The sequence below is a fragment of the Corvus moneduloides genome, chromosome 10, assembly GCF_009650955.1.
Source record: "Corvus moneduloides isolate bCorMon1 chromosome 10, bCorMon1.pri, whole genome shotgun sequence".
Classification (NCBI taxonomy): Eukaryota; Metazoa; Chordata; class Aves; order Passeriformes; family Corvidae; genus Corvus; species Corvus moneduloides.
Genome location: NC_045485.1, coordinates 21125857 through 21142214, shown reverse-complemented (window position 1 = coordinate 21142214; position 16358 = coordinate 21125857). Strand labels below are relative to the sequence as shown.

Below are 16358 nucleotides of genomic sequence, written 5' to 3'. Positions count from 1 at the left end.
TTTCATAGTGTTCATTTCAAGTTTGTTACTGTTATTTTTTAAGAACTAGTTTTGCAGTTAATGAGGAGAAAGACAAAAGCATTTTTTCTGGAAGGATATGCTTATAAACTGTGCTTCACACCTGACAAGGCATGAATTAATTTGGGCTGGGGAGTGGTGGGGCTGTTAGGTTTTCAGTTTCGTTTTTGTTTCTCGCTTGCTGAAACTGAAAGGATAATATGTTGTAATCATGGTATGTGTTGATTGCAATGAAAAAATGTGTTTATAGTAACATTTCAAAGACTAATATGGATGTTGTTTTCAGATCTATGTTAGAACAGGCATCTACCATGGAGGGGAACCTTTGTGTGACAATGTGAATACTCAGAGGGTACCTTGTTCTAATCCCAGGTAAGATGAATACCTGAGTGACTGTAGAGAACCTGACTTTCAGGGCATCATAAATGATAGCACTGAAGGAGCAAAAGCTCAAATTAGCCATTACTCAGGTAGAGCTCCTTGCTGGGAATCCTTTACCTTAAGTTTTGTAAAAATATATTACATAACCCTATATATATAAATAGCATTAATTTAATTCAAACACAAGCATTTTGTCTTGCACATAATAGTAGCATTTCTTTACTGAACAGATCTGTTCTACACGTGCATTTACATTACTGAAACACAAATATAATTCATATATATATAAATGTAACTTATTGTTCACACATGAATACTGGGAAATCAGCAGAGCTCTAGGCAAGTGAACTCTGGTTTTGTCTGTGGACCAACAGCAGTTGTTCCAGTTGCAGGTCCAGATTTCACTTCCAGCATGAGGCAGTGTGATGTCCTGGAACCTGCAGATTGGTTTTGGTGGTGTTCCTTCTAAAGGAGAACCACTGAATCTGGAGAGAGGGTCTCACCTGCTAGCATGGAAATGACTGCCAGATCTGGACTGATTATTTTCAGGATTTTTGACAAACCATCAATATTACCTGGAAAAATTAATGACTTGAACCTATAAGTGCAAAAAGAAGTTTTATATGAGCATATAAAAACATTGGGGACATCTTTTATCCACCTGTTCTCATGACTTTAACTAATGAAGAGGTATGAAATTTCAGCACCTGCTAAGATAGATGCAAGGGATGTATGCAGAAGTAATTCTTTGCTTGAATTTTCTGACTTCATGTCTTTTATAATAATTTTTGAAATTCATTTTTTTATCTGTATGTTTTCTATTAATATGATTAGGTTTTATAATTAAAGGACTAATAATATACATAGTTGGTGAAAAATAGGCTTTCCTTCTGAGTTGCCCTGAATACAGCTGTACTTGAACTGATAGTTTAAACTATTTTAGAGAGAAAATATTGGAAAGGTGGTGAAGGTTATGCCTTGAAATCATGGATATAATCACACAGATCTGTATTATATGAAATGAACGCATAAGAAAAGTGAATAAAAGTTTATCTGCCAATTTCCTTATTCTTAGAGAAGGGCTTTCACAGTTATTTCTTTGTAAAATTGCTTTCAGTAGCTACACTGAAAAATTAATGCTGTCCTTGGAAGCTGCTGCTTCTTTCAACTGAGAAAATTCTGTACGACAATCCGCTTAGGGGAAGAAACTGGATTCAGAAGTTCCTCTTCAAAAGCACAGTTCTACCAGCTGAGAGCTAAATTCTACTTAGATAAGTTCATGAAAACAAAATTGAAGTATCCCTGTAGAACCAATCTGTGCTATTATTACTACAGTAAATAGAAAAATATTTGACTTAGGAATATTGCTTTGGGTTTCCACGTTCTGTCCCCATCTTGCGGTTATCTTTTTATGTTCCAACAGTTCAAGTTTAGTTTGGTTTTGAAAGCTCTTTTTCCCAGTTGCTTTTTTCCCCTGAAGGGAAAAGTGTTTCACAAGCTAAACCTTACATCAGTGTAGCAGATATGCAAATCCATTATCTTCAGGTTGCAGGAATTGAACCTAACATGACTTTTGAAACAGTGTTGGGGCTAGAAGGCTGTTGGGGAAGTTTCCATTCCCAAAAGCAGTGAATGTGGTCAAATGCATGTATGGAAACCCTTTTTCAGTAAAAAAGTGTGTTCTGTAAGCAAATACAGTTTAGGAATATAACAAATGCCTTTTGGTTGAGTGAATGATGTTGGCTCCGTGCTCTCCTTTAACCTGGTTTAATTCTGCCTTTTGAATCTTTCAGGTGGAATGAATGGCTGTTGTATGACATGTACATTCCTGATCTCCCACGTGCTGCTCGGCTCTGCCTTTCCATCTGCTCTGTTAAAGGCAGGAAGGGTGCTAAGGAGGTAAAACACCTCATGGATTTATTACACTAATGAGCCAAAGCTACTTAAATCAAGTTTGGGAAGATATTTGGTAAATGCTGTCCTGGCAATGAGTCTTAATGCAATGTTTGATTAAAATAGGGGTTTTTCTCTTGTGGTTTTTTTTTTGCTTGGAAATTAAACAACACAGAAAAAAGCTTATCAGTTCAACACTGTAAATCATGTCCATGCTGCATTGCCAGACACGAAGACCAATGTTAGTGTTTTGAGGTGGAAGTGCTTTTAAAATTAATTTTCTAAACCCATGTTACTAACCTGTTTATTTTTAAAGGGCAGGGTTTTTACTTTTAGAGTTGAATTTTCAAGTAAAGAAAATCTGTATTCCTTTAGCATTTGATGCAAGATCTCAAACAGTAATTTTTAAGAATCTACATGCAACATTTAATTTTAGCCAGAAGAGCATCATTGCATTCTGGGTTTGAGTGTGTGTCACAGGTAATACATAGGGGGTTTGTCTATGAGCAGGTTTATGAACCTCACAGAATGATTTGGGTTAGAAGGGATCTTTAAAGATCATCCAGTTCCACCTCCCTTCTGCTAGCCTAGGTTGCTCCAAGCCCCATCCAACCTGGCCTTGAACCAGGGATGGGGCAGCCACAGCTTCTCTGGGTATCTTGTGCCAGTGCCTGACTACCCTTATCATAAAAAATCCGATTCTTTTGTGCAATCTAAAAATATTGTCTTTAAGTTTAAAACTGTTGGCCCTTGTTCTGTCACTGCAGGCCTTGGTAAAAAAAATCTCTTTGTCAAAAAAACTTCTTCTGTCCTCTTGACTTACCCTGGTGTGAAGAAGATGTGTACATGTGTTTACAGTTCTTTTGGTATTATTTTGTAAAAGGACTGCCATGACAGCCATTCATAGAAAAATATGGTACAACTTCCACAACCTGCTTTCTGCTAATCTGGGAATGTAACTTGATCTGGGGTGGAAGTGCTGTTTCTCCTGACTTGCTCTTCAGTAATCCATAGATGACACTGAAAAAAATCATGTTTTAATCTCTTTAAGGAGCACTGTCCATTGGCTTGGGGAAATATAAACATGTTCGATTACACAGACACTCTTGTATCTGGGAAAATGGCTTTGAATCTTTGGGCAGTACCTCATGGGCTGGAGGATTTGTTGAATCCTATTGGTGTTACTGGATCAAATCCAAATAAGGTATTTGCATGCCAGCTTCCCCCTTAAGAGTGCATTTTCAAAATATGCTGTATTCTGGTTGCTATCATTCAGCAGAAAAAGTAATTTGAATTCCCTTTACCTAGGAAACTCCATGCTTAGAGCTGGAATTTGATTGGTTTAGCAACCCTATAAAGTTCCCAGATATGACAGTTATTGAAGAACATGCAAACTGGACAATTTCACGGGAGCTGGGATTCAACTACAGCTATGCAGGGCAGGTAAGGCAAACTCCCCCTCCAGGATTAGCTATTCAAATATGAAAGTGTTATTTATTGCTTTATTTTACTCAGTATGTCAGTAGCAAAACTTATTTTTTTACATCCTCATTTAATGTAAAATCAAGAAATCAGTGTTTTGTTGTGTGTTTAGTAAAATGGGCAATATATTCATTCTGCTTTCTTTATATTACCAGGGAAGAAATGATCTAATACTTCACTGACCAACCAAAACATTCCAAAGAGAAACTGTTTTACTGTGTTTTTGACATTTTATATCACTAATTCGGGTGTTAACCTACTTAGTTTAACTTTTCAAAACCTGTAATTCTTCAATGATACTGTTTTTCTTTGTTGCAGTTTCATGCTTATGGGTAGGCTTTCTTGTGTAACCCAAAGCTGCTTAGAATGCTTTCCTGACTGTTTTATGGGCTAGTTATGACCACAAGTACAGGGAATTTTAAGGGAATTGGTGGACATACACATGGGTGTAGTCCTTTATCTCCCTTTTTCCACAAACAGAACTTGTGCATTACAACTGGCTTTTTGGTGAAGCTTGGAGCTTTCTTCAAAGCACTTGTTTGGATGATCAAAAGAAGTAAAAACAGAAAAGCAGTAAAGCTAAGAACGCTCTGTATTTAAAGCCAAGGCTGTGAAATTGGTTGGTGTGTTTTACATTTTCTTCTGGAGGCTGGTTCAAAGCCTTGGGTTGCCCAAGAGAGCTCCGTGGTCTGTGTGAAGAAAAAGCCTTGTGGTGGGAGTTTCGCTGTGCCGGAGAGCGCGTAGGTGGCAGTGAGCTTCCAGTTTGGGAGTTCTGGGGTTATTTATAGCAGTCCTGTGCCAGTGTGTCCTGAACAATGGCTTGTGGGCATTCGATTTGGCACTCAGCAGGAAGTCCACCATAGAGTAGCATTTCTGCTGTTTATGTTGGGACTGAGCAAGGCTCTTAATAAATGCTTAAGGACAGCTGTCTTCTTGGTAAATAGCATTCCCCAGCCTCTTACCTGGGCTTCTGTATGCTCAGCTCATTGTTTTGTTCCATCTGGCAAAAATAAAAAACGGAGAGGAGGATAAACTCACTTCACTGACAACGTAGTGATCTTTACAATTTAATAAAAAAGCAGAGGTAGAATAAGGTCTCAAATTATTATCATGTCTTTTTTTTAGAATAAGGTCAGTAGTTAAATATGGAAAAGCTTGTTTACATCAGTGATGATGTTGGCAGGGAAACAAACTATATATCGCTGCTTTGGTCTCACTCTCTCGTTGTTCATGCTGCTTTTCTTTCAGCCCTGCCTTGTTATCTGCCAAAATCCTCTTTTTACTTACCCTTTTGTAAATCATAGTTCATTACATGTGTGCTCAGTTTGAACATCACTAGTTTTCTCTTATTACTGTATTTGTCCCCTTTGTCTGTCACTGTGGGGTATGTTCAGGTCTGAAGCCAAATTTTCTATGTTCAGGTACCACACATATTTATAGCTGTTTGTAATAATAGCTGTATCTAGGGAGTTAAAAGGCAATGTGTTTTTATTAATTCAAAAATTGGATACCAGCTTGCTGTGTATCATTTCCTATGTCTGAAAGAGTTGAAAATTCCTTGTTTGAAATGGTCAAAATCAGCAAAGCAGTCACAGAGATTCAGTTTTGATATAATGTTTTTGTTATGATACAAAGAGCATAACTTGTTATTAATCTCAAAAAGCATAACACTGCATTTGAAATCAATCAATACATAAGACATAATTTATAGGTCCGTAAACATCTCAAATATGAAAAAATTTACAAATATTAAATCTAATTTATTATCCCACAATCCATAGAATTCCAAGTTTTTGGTATTGACCACAGGATAAATGCATTTTCCCTCTGGGCTTGATTTAAACGATAATCTTTCTTTCTGTACGGGTGTATTTTTTTACTTCTTTGACTTTCACTTACTATTTAGGATGACTCTTTCATATTCAAGATGAATGTGTACAACTATTCACTTGTTCCATATGAACTATTTGAACATATGTCAGGAAGAGGGTGAATAGAAAATAATTTATCCAATTATTTCCTTACAGAATGACTCTGGCTTTGCTACTTGCACTGTATCCAGTACCCAAATATTTAAGAATGTGCTAAAAAAATTTTTCTGTGCCACGCAGAGAGCAGTTCTGAATAATTTCCCCTCACTTTGATGTGGAGTCCATGTGCTGTAGAAGAGATCACACTATCACACTGCCAACAGGGAAAGGCACTAAAAATCCTGTGAGGTGGTTGATTCATACCTCAATGGTAGATGTGAGCTTGAAGGTCAGAACATTCTTGTCCCATGTAGTAGTGAATCCATCATGAGAACCCATAATCTATGTAATTAGAGGTAATGTAAAACAGAGGACTTTGAAGTAGATATCATATCATGTGGTAAAACCTGGTAACTGTTTCTATAGTTGTGCATATTCTTAGAAATACTCCACATTTTAAAGGGTGCCTTGATCACCTACCTGGATATTTCTGATTGTTGTTTTCTTCAGCCTTTTTTTCTGTCAACAAAACTGGCAGACAAAGCTCAGTTCATTTTTGCTTATTGTCTTATTTCATGCGCTCAGTAGAAATTGCCCAGGGAAAGAGAGAACAAGAGAGCAAATACTGTACTTCTGCAGTTGAAACATTTTGAGATTTGAGAAGAGTGGTCTTACTTTTTTGTAGTAGTAGGTATCATACAAATGTGAAAATAGGAATTCAGTATAAAAATGCTGTTCAACTCCTTTAGAATATTTGAGATAGCTTCATCTTAACTGCTAATTGCAGTTGTATTTTAGACTAAAGTCAGTAATACAAGGTGATTAAGATTTCTCTTTTTTTGCAGTGCAATTGATTCTGTATGGAAAGCCTCAGAAACTGCCTCTTTTCATATGTTGCTTTGTGAAAAACATATTAAGCAAACTAAGACATGGAAAGTGTAGGAACAAAAATGACCTTGGCACATGAGCTGTGAAAAATTGAGTAGAAGTAGTTTCAATACCTCTGCCATTGTACTAAACTGCCTTTAGTAAATGAAGTCTTAAACAAAATTAATTTTTGCTTGTAGCAGTTCTGTTTTCTGTGCTCTTTGGGGAATGTCTTACACTAATTGTGATTTAATATCTTCCGGTCTTCCTGTTACTCAGGCTTTCCTACAGCATTCTGCCCCTTATTTACCTATTTTCATCCCCCATGTTCTGCTTTTTCAGTTCTGAATTTTTCTCACTCTTTGCTGCAGCTCTCAGCAATCTCATGCTAGGGTCAGAAATGACCAGTTTCACATTGTGTCGTTCATCAGATGTCAACTGCTGCTATTTCTCCACACAGCTGATTTATTTGAAATGTACTACTTCTTGTCCCAGTAGTGACTAAAAGCAGTTGTAGAGATCAAAGGCCTAGTCTTTCATCTCTCTTTCTAAATTTTAAGCTCTCAGTTACAACAAGTGGATACAAGAAGATAGTATTGCATGCCATAGGCTGTAGTGGTTGCTGTGCTGTTAAAATACCATATTTCATGTGTGTGGTTTGGCAACAGAAGGAGTTGTGTGGAGGGCTAATGTGCCACTGTCTCTGCAGAGTAACAGAATAGCTCGGGATAGTGAATTAACAGAGAGTGACAAGGAGCAACTGCGAGCCATATGTACCCGAGACCCTTTGTCTGAAATCACTGAGCAAGAGAAGGACTTCCTCTGGAGACACAGGTACTGCAAATCAAAAACCAAACCACAGAGAAACCCTTCTTGGAGTAATCAAACTTCACCCCATTCACTCCAAATTTGTCATGGGTTTTGCTCCCACTTCTTCCGTGTTGTGGAATTGGTGTTTTGGACAAGGCTTGTAAAGCATTTTGCGTTGTGTGGTTTGGTTATAATCCTGTGGAGAAAAGTAAGTTGTTGAATGAGTTCCCATTTTCCTTATTACTGCAGTTTTACCTGCATGGATGGATCCTGACAGCACCTTCCTGACAAAAGAAGTAAAAGGTGCAAGGCTGTGGGGATGTGGCGGATGGTTATCAAAGCAAAAGTGATGTTTTGAACATGCAACTTTCTCCTCTTTTGCAGACACTATTGTGTGAATACTCCAGAAATTCTACCCAAATTACTTTTGTCTGTCAAGTGGAATTCCAGAGATGAAGTGGCCCAGGTAATACAAAGCACTGAAGAAGTTTTAAGTTTTGAAGAACCTTTAAAATACACTATTTTAAAGAAAACTTCTGGAAGTTAAAAACATGTTATGTGTGCATGATACATTGATTGAGTACTTGGAGTTGCCACTATGATTGACAGGTGTCTCTGGTCCATAGTTCTTGTTCTTTAGCTCAGTCTGGGTCTTAAGATTTAAATGCTGGCATTACTTAAATCCCTTTTACGTTGCCAATTTGTCAATTACAGTTAAATGTGAAGTTTTATTTTCATTCTTTTTAGAGTGGATAAAACAACAAAGTCAACTGGCAGCTAATACCAGATTGTTGATTGAGAGGACCAGCAAGTAAACAGCTTCTACTCAGATGTAGTTTGTGTCTGACAATACCTTCTAATGGCTGTGTGTTACAGCTTCTTCCTAACCAGTGCAAAGGTGTAACCTGCTTGGACTTCTTGCCCACAGATGTACTGTTTGGTAAAGGACTGGCCCTCAATCAAGCCAGAGCAAGCCATGGAGCTCCTGGACTGCAATTACCCAGACCCAATGGTGCGAGCTTTTGCAGTTCGGTGTCTGGAGAAGTCCTTGACAGATGACAAACTGTCTCAGTATCTAATCCAGCTGGTACAGGTACAGAACGTATTTTGGCATGTGTGTTGTCTTGTGTGTATTCAGTGTTCACAGAGGCTTAAAACACAGCAAAAGTTAAGGTGTTGTGAAAAAGAGGTCATCAAAAGAATGTTTGCTTTGCGGATTATTTAGGAGGAGATGAAATGTTAATTTTTCTGTAATGCTGTGGTTTTGCTTGTTGGTACTAAATGCCAGGATTCTGCAGAGATGCAAAACTGTTCTACCAACTGGAACAGGCAGCTATTTCAGCTGTCCTAACATATGGGAAAGGATGAACAGAAGCATCTTCTCAAAATTTTGAGCAAATTGAGGCTAAAATATTTGGTAACAGTAAAGCAAGCATCAGATGGTAAGTTCCTGAAATAGAGGCAGCCAGTGCACTGTTGGCATATATTGTTCAAAGCCTAACACATGCAAGTATTAATACCAAGATCAGTAATTTTAGAAAAAAAAATTGTAAAACATAGATGGCTTTTTATTTGACTGCCTTTAGTCTGTATATTGTTCATAGAAATAATAACTGCATCTGATTTTTTAAAATTTTCTCTTTATCCTTAACTAGGTTCTGAAATATGAGCAATATTTAGATAATCAGCTTGTGAGATTTTTACTCAAGAAGGCACTGACCAATCAAAGGATAGGACACTTCTTCTTTTGGCATTTAAAGTAAGCTTAATATCATGTTAAGGGGTGGTGGGCTTCCTATGAGCTGTAAACAATTAGTTGTTCTAAAGGTTTGACATACTAAATGTCCTTCTTTAGAAAAATATTACCACTTAAAATAAAGATTGGGTTATATTGGTTAAGAGTTTGAATACATGGTTTGGTGATAGAAATCATGCCTGGCAGTTTCAAAAGCTACTTAATAGTACTAAGACTTGTACTTCATTTTATGATGATTATTCTAAAAACAGGATTGTCTGAGATTGCTGAAGGGCTCCCATATTGTTAGCTGCCTAATTCCCCATCAGGTTTACAAACATATGAGGCCTAAAGAAAGCCACCCAATTAAGGTAAAGCTTTGAAAAAGACTAGTAAAAACTTAATTTTTACTTTCTTATTAAAGGCTTGTTATAGAACTTGATAGCTCAGTGTACAACATTTTGGGTTGTAGCTAGAGGTCACCTAAAAATTCTGTTCTAAGCTGGTATAATCAGACACAGAAATAGAAGCAAAGCATCTTTGTTGTGCTCTCAGTTTTCTACTTGCCTTGGTGTCATCAAGGATAAGGGAGGGGATTGTTTGAGGGGATGTATTTTAGGGCTGTATGAAGATGTCACAAGTATAGCTTCATTTTTGGCACCTCTAAGTGGTCTTGTCTCTAAGCTGTAACTGTTCTTCCTCCCTGTGTAGGTCTGAAATGCACAACAAAACTGTCAGTCAGAGGTTTGGTTTGCTTCTGGAGTCCTACTGCCGAGCGTGTGGAATGTACCTGAAACATCTGAGCAGGCAGGTGGAGGCTATGGAGAAGCTGATTAACCTCACAGATATTCTCAAGCAGGAAAAGAAGGATGAGACCCAGAAGGTATCAAAACTGTTGCTGTTGAGTCACAGGAATTACTTAGAACTGTTCTATTTGATTAACTAGGAAAGTGTTAATGCTGATTTCAGTAGGTGGTGTGTTGTCCTAGGAGCTGCAGTGTTTTCTGTGCAATGCCATTGTCCAGCTCTCAAGGCAGTACAACTAAAGATTTCAATTTGTGTAATATGTAGCTGAGCAAAGTTACTTACATTAGAACTGTGCAAAACCATGCTTGAAAACCAAAGCTAAAATCTGATACCTTCCTTTACATGTAAATAGTGTTCTCAAGACCTGAATGTGTGTATTTATCAGGTACAGATGAAGTTTCTTGTTGAACAAATGAGACGGCCAGATTTTATGGATGCCTTGCAAGGTTTTATCTCTCCTCTTAATCCTGCACATCAACTGGGAAACCTTCGGTATTGTATCCAGTTTTGAAGTTTGTCTAGATACTTAAGTAAATGTTTAGTAATGGTAACAATAACACTGTTGAGGTTGAGTGTTAACTTACTAAATGTTAGTATCTTCAAAGTTCACCAAATAGAATTTGTAGCAGAGTAATCCATAAAGAATACATAATTTCAATCTAATGATTTAACAAATCGGGGGGGCAACATGACCTTTGGCTGTTCCTTTAAGGTGCCAGGAACTGCAGTCCTTTTCCCAGTTGTCAGCAGCTCATACTGGCAAAGGAATATTTATAATATTCCCTTAAACACAACTCTTCTGTTGGTCTTAGCAAATAGTTAACATACCACTTGCTAATTTAAGTTTGAGTCTGAAAAAATGGTGGATTGTCAGCTAACTTTGCATCTTTAATTTGGTGCTAGTTCAGAGTTTGACCAAAACTGGGAGAACTTAGCAGTATTAGAGAAACATGGTATAAGAATCAAGTTATGCCTATTTCATAGAAATCTTATCTCTTTTAGGCTTGAGGAGTGCAGAATAATGTCATCAGCAAAAAGGCCGCTGTGGTTGAACTGGGAAAACCCAGATATTATGTCTGAATTGTTATTTCAGAACAACGAGATAATATTTAAAAATGGAGATGGTAAGGAAAGATAAGTGTAATTCAAAAGCTACATACCTGTTTATTTTCCTGACCTTTTACTTAGTGTTTTTTATGAGCATATAAAGTACATAAATTAAAAAAAAAAAAATCAGCTGAGCAAAGCCATTTTCTTTTCCAGAAAAATTAAGCATAGACAAATAAGTATTTATCTCAGTCAAGTGCAAATTTTGTATGTTCTAAGATGCTCAGTCTGCCAAGGTGGAACATGATACTATTTAATATTTGTTCTTTTTACTTGAAAATACCTTCAAGATATTACACATGTGTAAACTGTGATTCCATTGTCCTGGTTTTAGTATTTGTTTTTAAAATCACCACCACAAGTTTGTATTAATTTTTACTATTTAAAACCTGCTTTTTTCTGCTGAGGGAACAAAACCTGCACTAAACTATGCAAACCTCATTACCTTTAGATGTATTTAGACACAGTTTTGGGGGGAAAAGTAAAGTAAGGTCTAACTAAGGGTTCTGGTGTTATGAAATTAGCAATCTTTATGTATTTGACTATTTCAGACTTGCGTCAGGACATGCTGACACTTCAGATAATTCGAATTATGGAAAACATCTGGCAAAATCAGGGTCTCGATCTTCGGTAAGCATTAGAGGTCATTCCCAAGCAATGCTGATCTTGATGGTTTTGGCATTGGTTTGTTCCCAGAGATTGCTTCTGTTTTCCCAAGGGTAATAAATGAAATGCTATAAATAGACGTTTTTGTGCATGTTAGAGCAATATTTAATTTTTTTAGTTAACTACTGAATTTTATAAACATAAGATCATATTTGAAAAATACTTAAGTCTCATTCAAGTGAGTCTGAGTGAGCTACGTACCAGGAATGGATACAAGAGCTAAGGTGCAGTAGCCACACTCTGGCCAAGTGAGTGTGTCTGTAGGTTTGGCTTTGAACAAGGTGCCAAACCCTCAGTCCTGCTGAGCAGTGACTCTTTGTAGTTGGTATCTTCACTTCAGTCCACATAGTAGGTATTGCCCGTTCTGCATGAGCTTCTCCACCTCCAGACAGTCTGTGGGTGCTGCAGCTTCTGCAGGGCATTCAGGATAAACTGTTCTGCTTCTGGAAGACTGATCCTAGGCACGTTATACCTTCGAATTTGTGATTGCTGTGTGGTACATTTTTAGGTGGGGACAAAGGAGCTGCCTCTGCACTGTCAAGAAACCCCCAGTTTTCATTTCCTAATCTAGACAAAAGGACCTGTTGGTCTATGCTGTCTCTCATGGGTCACAGTTTTGTCTCCAGTACTGTAATGAGTGGCAGAATTATGCCTTTGTCCAAGAATGGTTTGGAGAGTTACAGCTGCCCATGTCTTAAAGGGTAGCCAGATACAGGAACCTGCAAAAACACATCCTCTCCCACCTCTTGCCACCATTCTCTGTAAAGGAAGAAAAAAAAACCAATGAACCTTTGTCTTTCAGGATGCTGCCTTATGGTTGTTTGTCCATCGGTGACTGTGTGGGGCTCATCGAGGTCGTGAGGAGCTCTCACACCATCATGCAGATTCAGTGCAAAGGAGGCTTAAAAGGAGCACTGCAGTTCAACAGCCATACATTGCATCAGTGGCTCAAGGACAAGAACAAAGGAGACATGTGAGATTTCCTGTCCCTTGTTTTTTTTGTCCATGTGGTTCTTCTTGATGGAAACTTCAAGAGAACTAAAGTTCATCAAGTGGGAGATTATATCCATAATTATGTCCATCTGGTTTTGGTTTTGTTTTCTTTTTTACCTGTCCTTGTTTGCCTGGTAGCTTTTTTGCAAAAGAAAAACTTGCACTTCTGTGTCATTAGAATATCTGAGGAAAGTGTCTCCTTTTTTGTTTGAATAGGTATGATGCAGCTATTGACCTGTTTACACGTTCTTGTGCTGGCTACTGTGTTGCCACCTTTATCCTGGGCATTGGTGATCGCCACAACAGTAACATCATGGTCAAAGATGATGGACAAGTAAGAGATGTTTTTCTGAAACCGTACCCTAAGGTCATCCTCGCTTCGGTATAAGTTTGTTTTGGGGGGAAAAATAATCTATCGGAACTATAAATGATCAATTTTACTGTGACTTCATTTAAACAAGGAGTTATTAATCTTAAAATACCTTTCTGTCTTTCCAAGCTGTTTCACATTGACTTTGGGCACTTCCTTGATCACAAGAAGAAAAAATTTGGTTACAAAAGAGAGCGTGTGCCATTTGTCTTAACACAAGACTTCTTAATAGTGATTAGTAAAGGAGCCCAAGAATGTACCAAAACAAGGGAATTTGAAAGGTGAGCTTTCTTTTAAGCATTTAACCTCCAGAGTGTTTTGTACCTAAAATGAACTTTACTACTGGTGACCTTTAATAATTAGACCTTTTAACTGAAAAGTAGTATTTTAAGTGGCTTGCAGTGGCTATGTTCTAGTTCTTCAGTTGAAGATCAGCCATGCACTTGTAAATCAGTGGGGAATCTTAGCACTTACATGACCTTTGGTCCATGAAATCTCACTTGAGATTTGCAGGGTCAGCATACATGTGAATAGAGATGGTAATTTTTCAAACATCTAAAATTTCTTTGACTTAACACTTAAAATCCTCTTGAGACAGCAAAACTGCAGCTACTGAGAATTATTAAATGTTGTGTGCGTCAGAGCATGCTGGTCATTCAGCCATACTTTTCTCTCCTATAGCTGCTCTGATATCAGCTCTTCAGCTGTCCTGTGTAGTTTGTGACAATGGCCAGAACCTGCTGAGAAAGAGCTTTAAAATAATAACAGTAAAGAAATAAATCTCTTGCTGTAGTCATTCTTAATATCTCTTTCCAGCAATCCAGTCATTGAGAGGTTTCAATTTTAATCTTAATTTCATTATGTTGACGGCAAGAGAAGACAGATTTTGAATTATAATGTCTGTCTGAATACTGCAGTGAAGCTTTTTTGCATTTTTTCCCTTAACCTGGGTATTTCTTATCCAGTGTGATATAGCAAATGCCCGTGCTTTCAATAACATTCTTCAGAGTATCTAAGGGGCAACAGCTGCTGCCCTCATAAAACTACAGGAGAAAGGCAACTCTAATAACCAGTAAAGCACTGATTTTAGCAATGTATCAGGAAATACCTTTTGAAATCTGAAATGTCAGTAGCAGTGACAAAAATGGCTCTGTGAACTGACATAAATTTGTGTTGAACAGTTGCATTAACTGCAAAAGGGATTTAAGACCAGAAAGCCTGTCTTTGGACGTTGTGTTAGTCTGACCACTACTAATTCTTACACCAATGAAGATAAACTAAGTAGGGAAATGAGTGCATCTTCTCAGCAACATTATGGTGTTCTTACTAGACTAAGACTGTCCACTTTTTTAGTGTCTGGTTACCTGTAAAACTGTTCTGGAAGTGAAGCAGTAATATGCATCCAGTAGAGAAATACACTGAGCTTTTTCCCCCTGGTCTCTTCCAGGTTTCAGGAGATGTGTTATAAGGCTTACCTAGCAATTCGGCAGCATGCCAATCTCTTCATCAATCTTTTCTCCATGATGCTTGGCTCAGGAATGCCAGAACTGCAGTCCTTTGATGATATTGCATACATTCGAAAGACCCTTGCATTGGACAAAACTGAGCAGGAGGCTCTTGAGTACTTCATGAAGCAAATGAATGATGCTCACCATGGTGGCTGGACAACAAAAATGGACTGGATCTTCCACACAATAAAGCAACACGCTTTGAACTGAACTGACAGCAAAGAAAACAAGAACTGATACCCTGCTTTGTGGGTACTGCACTGTTAATACCTGTTAGCAGCAAAGACTGGTTGCATAGGAATTGCACAAACCATGAACAACATTAGAATTTATGGCAAGAAAAGAGATGAATTGTTCAGACAACTGTTGGAAAATAATGTAAAACAGGGTTTCAGATAGCACGAAAATTATACACTTCAAAAATTAAGCTTTAGTACGATGTGTGCAGAGAGACCTCAACAGATTAGAGAGATGGGCAATCACCAAGTGTATGAAGTTTATCAAGGGCAAGTGCCAGATTCTGCACCTGGAACGGGGCAATCCTGGTTGTGCGTATGGACTGGGGAATGAGAGGCTGGACAGCAGCTGCAGAAAGGGACCTGGGGGTGCTGGTTGATGGCACATTGAACATGAGCCAGCAGAGCCTTGCAGCCAGGAGGGCCAGCCCTGTCCTGGGGGCATCAGGCACAGCATTGACAGCCAGGCAAGGGAGGGCATTGTCCCGCTCTGCTCTGCACTGGGGCGGCCTCACCTTGAATATTGTGGGCAGTTTTGGGTGCCACAATATTAAAAAAAAATCAGCTGTTAGAGAGTGTCCAAAGGAGGGCCACAAGGATGGTGAAGGGTCTGGAGGGGAAGCCGTATGAGGAGCAGCTGAGGTCACTTGGTCTGCTCAGCCTGGAGGAGAGGAGACTGAGGTCAGACCTCATTGGGGTCTGCAGCTTCCTCATGAGGGGAAGTGGAGGGGCAGGTACCGATCTCTTCTCTCTGGTGACCGGTGGCAGGATTTGAGGGAATGGCATGGAGCTGAGTCAGGGGAGGCTTAGTTGGATATCAGGAAAAGGTTCTTAAAAGGTTCTTCACCCAGAGGGTGGTTGGCACTGAACAAGCTCCCAGGGAAGTGGTCAGAGCCCCAAGCCTGTGAACAGAGTTCAAGGATTGTTTGGACAAGGCTCTCAGGCACATGGTGAGATTCTTGGGGTGTCCTGTGCAGGGCCAGGAGTTGGACTCTGTGATCCTTGTGGGTCCCTTCCAACTCAGCATATTCTATGATTTGATGATTTGTGTTATGCCTTAAGCTCAAAAAGGTAAACTTGGAAGAATGTTTCCTTTTCTCATTTGATAGGATAAATTAGAAGGAAAGAGAAAATAGCACTAGCATGAACGTAAGAGTCCATCACGTATTACCTTAGATCTGGTACAGCAGGTAGACACTATGCTGGATTGTGAAGAGTGGAAAGAGAATTCAAGTGATAGCAAATACTTAATAGCAGCATAGTTTAAAGGGAAGGAGTTTGAAGCTCAAATATCTAAAAACAATAGTGAAAGGACAGTGCCTTTTAAATGTGCTCGGAGGCATTAACATTTGCGGGGTTTGGGTGACCCTTCGATTTCTGGGTCCGTCATCTGCGCAGTTTCTGAAAGCAGTAGGAAATAGGCCCACTCAGTATGGTGTTTCTTCTGCTCAGCATTTCTAGGGGTGCAATTCATACTTTCACAAAGAAACTCCCTATCATCCCCAAAAACTGACT

At 38.6% G+C, this 16358-nt stretch overlaps 1 protein-coding gene across 3 annotated transcripts in view; it reads left to right on the top strand.

Annotated features, from left to right (window-relative positions):
- PIK3CA (phosphatidylinositol-4,5-bisphosphate 3-kinase catalytic subunit alpha) overlaps positions 1–14921 on the top strand; it is a 36892-nt gene extending 21971 nt beyond the window's left edge. For all 3 annotated transcript variants that reach the window (XM_032119202.1, XM_032119203.1, XM_032119204.1), the window contains exons 6-21: positions 305–390; positions 2193–2298; positions 3344–3496; positions 3601–3735; positions 7321–7445; positions 7806–7887; positions 8350–8514; positions 9077–9180; positions 9868–10039; positions 10349–10455; positions 10966–11087; positions 11622–11700; positions 12539–12709; positions 12946–13063; positions 13229–13380; positions 14547–14921. In XM_032119202.1, coding sequence (XP_031975093.1) covers positions 305–390; positions 2193–2298; positions 3344–3496; positions 3601–3735; positions 7321–7445; positions 7806–7887; positions 8350–8514; positions 9077–9180; positions 9868–10039; positions 10349–10455; positions 10966–11087; positions 11622–11700; positions 12539–12709; positions 12946–13063; positions 13229–13380; positions 14547–14817 — 2148 coding nt within the window. In that variant the 3' untranslated portion in view covers positions 14818–14921. The remainder of the gene's footprint in view (positions 1–304; positions 391–2192; positions 2299–3343; positions 3497–3600; positions 3736–7320; positions 7446–7805; positions 7888–8349; positions 8515–9076; positions 9181–9867; positions 10040–10348; positions 10456–10965; positions 11088–11621; positions 11701–12538; positions 12710–12945; positions 13064–13228; positions 13381–14546) is intronic.
- The last annotated feature ends 1437 nt before the right edge of the window (positions 14922–16358 follow it).